The 7,065-nt window shown below is 38.9% G+C and overlaps 1 protein-coding gene across 1 annotated transcript in view; it reads left to right on the top strand.

Annotated features, from left to right (window-relative positions):
• Window positions 1-7,012, top strand: part of LOC110296324 (killer cell lectin-like receptor 2) — a 30,067-nt gene extending 23,055 nt beyond the window's left edge. The window contains exons 7-8 of the mRNA XM_021164979.2: window positions 6,513-6,668; window positions 6,749-7,012. Coding sequence (XP_021020638.1) covers window positions 6,513-6,668; window positions 6,749-6,812 — 220 coding nt within the window. The 3' untranslated portion in view covers window positions 6,813-7,012. The remainder of the gene's footprint in view (window positions 1-6,512; window positions 6,669-6,748) is intronic.
• Window positions 7,013-7,065: the final 53 nt, after the last annotated feature.

Below are 7,065 nucleotides of genomic sequence, written 5' to 3'. Positions count from 1 at the left end.
GGGAGAAGAATTACCATGGAACTCTGATCCTCAAGAACAGCTTCCAGGCTTTACGCCTGCCAAACTGATCCAAGCTGGAGGGTCAGACTTTCATCAGACCTCCAGGAAAAAGTTCTAGGAATTCATTTCTCATGAGCAGCTTTTTTGGCATTACTGCCTCAAGCTGGCTCCACCGGAGTACCTTGGCATGGAATAGTTTGTGCAAAACTGGAATTAGATCTTCTTTGAATGTCTGATAGAACTCTGCACTAAACACATCTGGTCCTGGCATTTTTTTGGTGGGGAGACTATTAGTGACTGCTTCTATTTCTTTAGGGGATATAGGACTGTTTAGATCATTAATTTGGTCCTTATTTAACTATGGTACCTGGTATCTGTCTAGAAATTTGTCCATGTCATGCAGGTTTTCCAGTTTTGTTGAGTATAGCCTTTTGTACAAGGATCTGATGGTGTTTTTGGATTTCTTCAGGATTTGTTGTTATGTCTCCCTTTTCATTTCTGATTTTGTTAATTAGGATGCTGTCTCTGTGCCCTCTATTGATTCTGGCTAAGAGTCTGTCTATCTTGTTGATTTTCTCAAAGAACCAGCTCCTTGTTTGGTTGATTCTTTGAATAGTTCTTCTTGTTTCCACTTGGTTGATTTCAGCCCTTAGTTTGATCATTTACTGCTGTCTACTCCTCTTTTGTGAATTTGCTTCCTTTTGTTCTAGAGCTTTTAGGTGTGTTGTGCTAATGTGTGGTCTCTCTAGTGTCTTTCTGGAAGCACTCAGAGCTATGAGTTTCCCTCTTAGAAATCCTTTCATTGTATCCCATAAGTTTGGGTATGTTGTCGCTTCATTTTCATTAAACTCTAAAAAGTCTTTAATTTCTTTCTTTATTCCTTCCTTGACCAAGGTATCATTGAGTAGAGTATTGTTCTGTTTCCATGTGAATGTTGGCTTTCTATTATTTATGTTGTTATTGAAGATCAGCCTTAGTCCATGGTGACCTGATAGGATGCATGGAATAATTTCAATATTTTTGTATCTGTTGAGGCCCATTTTGTGACCAATTATATGGTCAGTTTTGGAGAAGGTACCATGAGGTGCTGAGAAGTAGTTATATTCTTTTGTTTTAGGATAAATTGTTTTGTAGATATCTGTCAGTTCCATTTATTTCATAACTTGTGTTAGTTTCACTGTGTCCCTGTTTAGTTTCTGTTTCCAAGATCTGTCCATTGATGAAAGTGGTGTGTTGAAGTCTCCCACATTATTTTGTGATTTGCAATGTGTGCTTTGAGCTTTAGAAAAGTTTCTTCAATGAATGTGGCTGCCCTTGCATTTGCAGCATAGATATTCAGAATTGAGATTTCCTCTTGGAAGATTTTACCTTTGATGAGTATGAAGTTCCCCTCCTTGTCTTTTTGACAACTTTGGTTTGGAAGTAGATTTTATTCCATATTAGAATGGCTACTCTAGCTTGTTTCTTCATACCATTTGCTTGGAAATTTGTTTTCCAGCCTTTCATTCTGAGGTAGTGTCTGTCTTTTTCCCTGAGATGGGTTTCTTGTTAGCAGCAAAATGTTGGTTCCTGTTTGTTTAGCCAGTCTCTTAATCTATTTCTTTCTATCAGGTTATTCAGGCCATTGATATTAAGAGATATTAAGGAAAAATAATTGTTGTTTCCTATTATTTTTGTTGTTAGAGTTGGCATTCTGTTCTTGTGGCTGTCTTCTTTTAGGTTTGTTGAACGATTACTTTCTTGCTTTTTCTAGGGCATAGTTTCTGTCCTTGTATTATTTTTTTTTCTGTTATTATCCTTTGAAGGCCTGGATATGTGGAAAGATAGTGTGTGAATTTTGTTTTATTGTGGAATACTTTGTTTAATCCATCTATGGCAATTGAGAGTTTTGCTGGGTATAGTAGCCTGGGCTGGCATTTGTGTTCTCTTAGTGTCTGTATAACATCTGCCCAGGATCTTCTGGCTTTCATAATCTCTGGTGAGAAGTCTGGTGTATTTCTAATAGGCCTGCCGTTCTATGTTACTTGACTTTTTCCCCTTAGTGCTTTTAATATTCTATCTTTATTTAGTGCATTTGTTGTTCTGATTATTATGTGTCGGGAGGAATTTCTTTTCTGGTCCAGTCTATTTGGAGTTCTGTAAGCTTCTTGTATGTTCATGGGCATCTCTTTCTTCAGGTTTGGGAAGTTTTCTTCTATATGTTTGTTGACAATATTTGCTGGCCCTTTGAGCTGAAAAATCTTCATTCTCATCTACTCCTATTACCTGTAGGTTTGTTCTTCTCATTGTGTCCTAGATTTCCTGGATGTATTGAGTTAGGATCTTTTTGCATTTTCCATTTTCTTTGATTGTTGTGCAGATGTTCTCTATGGAATCTTCTGCACCTGAGATTCTCTCTTCCATCTCTTGTATTCTGTTTCTGATGCTCGCATCTATGTTTCCAGCTATCTTTCCTAGGTTTTTTATCTCCAGCATTGTCTCATTTTGTGTTTTCTCTGTTCTGATGATGGTGAGTGGTCTTTGTTTCTTTCAGTAAGATTCTCATGTTTGCATTTTGCCATCTGGAAATCTCTGGAGTTAGTTGTAATAGTTGTCTCCTGTTGGAGCTTGATCCTCCTGTGATTCTGTTAGCCTCTGTCAGCAGACCAGGGAGTCTAGCTCTCTCCTGAGTTTCACTGGTCAGAGTACTCTCTGCAGGCAATCTCTTCTTTTGCAGGAAAGGTGCACAGATATCTGGCATTTAGACTTGCCTCCTGGCTGAAGATGAAGGCCTGAAACAGGGCTTGTCACAGAAGATGTGTTGCCTCTCCAGTCTGCATGCTCACCTTCACAGACATGCAGATTAATAGTATTATAATTAATATTGGTTTTCTAAAAGAAAGATCATTTCTCCTAGGCTAGCTCTACTCCACCTGCATCTATACCCAAGCCTTAGGATTTCTGCTGTTTTTCAGTGTGATTGGTCACAGAGTTGATAAATTTGTTTGTAGCCTGAGAGTAAAATTGGCAGGTGGTAGCGTTTGGTCTGAGATGACAGAGGCTGAGATAATGCCTGCATCCAGGTTAAGAGATATTTCTGGACATTGACTATGCTTTAGAACTGTTTCTTGCTGATGGTGTGCTTGCTAGGCTCAGGTTTGAGACTTTAGTAAGGATGTCCAGTAGTCAGAAGGCTTTTATAACTCTTTTATGCAAAGGTCTTCTCTGAGATTCAATGAAATAGCTCTCTTAGATTATCTTATCTTGTATACATACATTTATTTTGGAAGGATTGGATGCATTTAGGGTGAACCAGGGGTAAACATGAACTTTGAAGATTGGGAAGGAGTTTTGAGGGTAGATGAAAATAATTGGCTAGAGTTTAAAGTTCTGTGAATGATTCATTTGTATGGAGAGCCATTCCAGGAATCTCTGGTACTTGCTGGGTGAGTTCTTATCAGGAGGGGGGGGAATTTTGTAAGTCTGCCAATGATTGCCCAACCTACCCTAGGTAGAGGATGTGGGGAGTCAAAATCTCCAAATATGGTCAAAGAAGGGGAAGTCCCTCTGATTAAAGAAATTTTCCATTTTGTTCCAAGGTCAGATGAACTGTCAGGTCATGGTAGACTTCCACCTTAATTAGGAAGGTTTCTCGACATTTTATCCAGTGGGAAGGTGCAGAAGCTTGTACATATATTACAATGGTAGCTTCTAATGAACCTACTAAACAACTGAGCCTAACTTGATTTTCTTGTGTAGAATTCTAGATGGTCTTCACCATAGAGGTAAAGTTAAGAGCTTATGATTCAGAATATGTGCTTAATGTTGTGTCTAGTTAATGTGTGCTATGATTTTTCCTCTTTACTTATGTTCAACACACTGCTTTATTGATTGTACTCATAATTACATATAATTGGTTAATGTGTATTCTCATTACCACTGTATCCTCCCTGTTCTGTTTATGCTTCACAATTCTCTTAGTTTTATTTATCTTCTCTTTCTGTTCCTCTGATAAATATAAATAATCTACTTCTCCCTGGCTTATACAGGGCTCAAGAAGAGCAAATTTTCATTGAAGATTTATCCCTTTGCCATCTCATCCCTGTGGATTTCTTTCCCTGGTTCATCTTCTCTGACATAGATTGTTAGTCTGTTATCCTGATTCAATCTCACTGTGTTTCCCAGTGAACAAATTCTGATCCTCCTGCCTCTGCTTCCCATATGCTGAGACTACAGCTGTATACCAGTGCATCTGTCTGCATACATTATTTAGTATTTGAATGATCATTTTCATAGATTGATTATTCGTCTTTTCCTAGGTATTAGGACAATGGCTGTCTGACATGTTCTGCTGTTACTTTGGAAGTCTCAGCTCTACTCTAGTCTCAGTCTGTATAAGACCAAGATGCACATCTGCTCCACATGTGAGTGTGGAGCATGAGGCTAGGTCCAGTCCATGTATAATCTTTGGTTTGTATTTCAGTCTCTGGGATACTCCAAGGGATAGTTAGTTGACCCTGTTGGGCTTCCTATGGAGCCCTTACCTCCTCAGGGTCTCTCAATTCTTCTCCCAACTCTTCCACAAGAAGTTCTAAACTCGGTTGAATGTTTGGTGGTGGGTCTCTCCATCCGTTTCAGTCAGTTGCTGGGTGGAGACTCTCAGAGAACAGTTTTCCTAAGCTCCTGTTTGCAATCATAGCAGAATATCCTTAATAATGCTAGAGATTAGTTCATGCCTATGGGGTGGGTCTCAAGTTGGGCCAGTCATTTCTGGGACATTCCCTCAGTCTCTTCTTCATCTTTCTCCCTGCACTACTTGGAGGCAGGACAGTTTGGGTTGAAGGTTTTGTGGGTGGTTTGATGTCTTTATTGCTCCATGTGAGTCCTGCCTGTTTATATGAGGTACTCATTTTTTGATTTCTATCTTAATTTTAAATTAATTTTTCACAGAAAGGAATTTTTAGTATCAATTTATCATCCTGCAGAGATTATAAAATGTTAAATACAAGGAAGTCACTTAATCACATTGTTTCAGTCAAGATTCATTAGCTCTAAGAGAGGATGGGGGAGGAAATCAACCAAAATAGCAGTATCAACCCCTCCTCTGTGACTTTACTCCCTCTATACCTGTGATGGTTTGTATATCCTTGGACCAGGGAGTGGCACCATCTGAAGGTGTGGCCTTGTTGGAATAGGTGTGACCTGGTTGGAATGGGTGTGTCACTGTGGGTGTGGGTATAAGATCTGCTTGTGGACGTTGTACATCGTGGTGCGCACTAGGCTCCGCACCACGATGTACAACGTCCACAAGCAGGCAGGACAGTTTGGGTTGAAGGTTTTGTGGGTGGTTTGATGTCTTTATTGCTCCATGTGAGTCCTGCCTGTTTATATGAGGTACTCATTTTTTGATTTCTATCTTAATTTTAAATTAATTTTTCACAGAAAGGAATTTTTAGTATCAATTTATCATCCTGCAGAGATTATAAAATGTTAAATACAAGGAAGTCACTTAATCACATTGTTTCAGTCAAGATTCATTAGCTCTAAGAGAGGATGGGGGAGGAAATCAACCAAAATAGCAGTATCAACCCCTCCTCTGTGACTTTACTCCCTCTATACCTGTGATGGTTTGTATATCCTTGGACCAGGGAGTGGCACCATCTGAAGGTGTGGCCTTGTTGGAATAGGTGTGACCTGGTTGGAATGGGTGTGTCACTGTGGGTGTGGGTATAAGATCCTCACCCTAGTTGCCTGGAAGTCAGTCTTCCACTAGCAGCCTTTGGATGAAGACATAGAACTCTCAGCTCCTCCTGCGCCATGCCTGCCTGGATACTGCCATGCTCCCACCTTGATGATAATGGACTGAACCTCTGAACCTGTAAGCCAGCCCCAATTAAATGTTGTTTTTTTTTTATAAGACTTGCCTTGGTCATAGTGTCTGTTCACAGCAGTAAAACCCTAACTAATACAATACCTTTCTCTTAAAACACGGGCACAGAAGATCTCTGAGTGCCACATATTTATTTCTTCTTTTTATTTGTCATTGCTGCAAAAATTTTCATAGGGAAGCATAATTTAAAGTCATCTCTTAGTGATTCTGAAACTATATATTACTTGAGGACTAAAAATCAACAATGTGCAATAGATAAGAAGTTGATTTGTGATCAATTTCTATCTTTGTTAGATTTATTTATTTTTGTGTGAAGGTATACACAGTATGGGCACATGTCACAGCACATGTGTATAAGAGTGAACTTGAAAGAGTCACTTCTCTCATTCTACTCTTTAGTATCTGTGGTCTGATCTCAGATTGTCAGATTTGCTGTGAATGGTTTATACCCATTGAGCCATGCCATTGGTCCAAGACAATTGTTGTGAGTTTAGAGAAAATGAGAAACTTCTAGTGATATACTTACTAATTTTTCATATTCTCCATATTTTAGTCAATAAACTTTAACTTGAAAAAATAATGGTCTAAATCAGTATAACTTTCAAATGTAAATCACTGTGCATTATTTTTATTTGTTTTACAGTGATTCAGCAGCAAGGAATTCAGTACGTAACATAAAAAAGTGTGTATATATAAGTTCTTTTTCTACACAAGAGGAAGACTGTGCTAGAACTCATGGTTGTATTTGTGAAAAGAGATTGAATAGATTCCCTATTCCAGGGAGCTGTGCCAAGGGAAGGTAAAAATGGAATGTTTTCATCTTTGTTTGTTTCCTGTGAAGATTTATGACTACCTAACAGCTGAATCATTCATTCACAGAGCTCAATCTGCTCTGCAGAGGGATGAAGATGAAAGTGAAGAAATGTTTTCACAACAGACTTAACAGAGCAGAAGCCATCTTCCTTCCTGGTAAACAGAGAAGCTAGTGTCTGAAGAATGGACACTCTTTGCTCTAAGCTTTGAAGAATCACTCTGTTTCCTGAATTACACACAGAACAAAATACAATACTCAGACAATCACTCACATTCTTAATTGTAAGGAGCCGCCTTCACATTCGCCATTATAAGATGGCGCTGATGGCACTGACACCCGTGTTCTAAGTAGTAAACAAGCAAGCTGCGCATGTGCCGGGGTA

Source organism: Mus caroli, chromosome 6 (assembly GCF_900094665.2).
Source record: "Mus caroli chromosome 6, CAROLI_EIJ_v1.1, whole genome shotgun sequence".
Taxonomy (NCBI): Eukaryota; Metazoa; Chordata; class Mammalia; order Rodentia; family Muridae; genus Mus; species Mus caroli.
The sequence above is the reverse complement of the archived record's forward strand: the minus strand, read 5'-3'. Positions and strand labels throughout refer to the sequence as shown.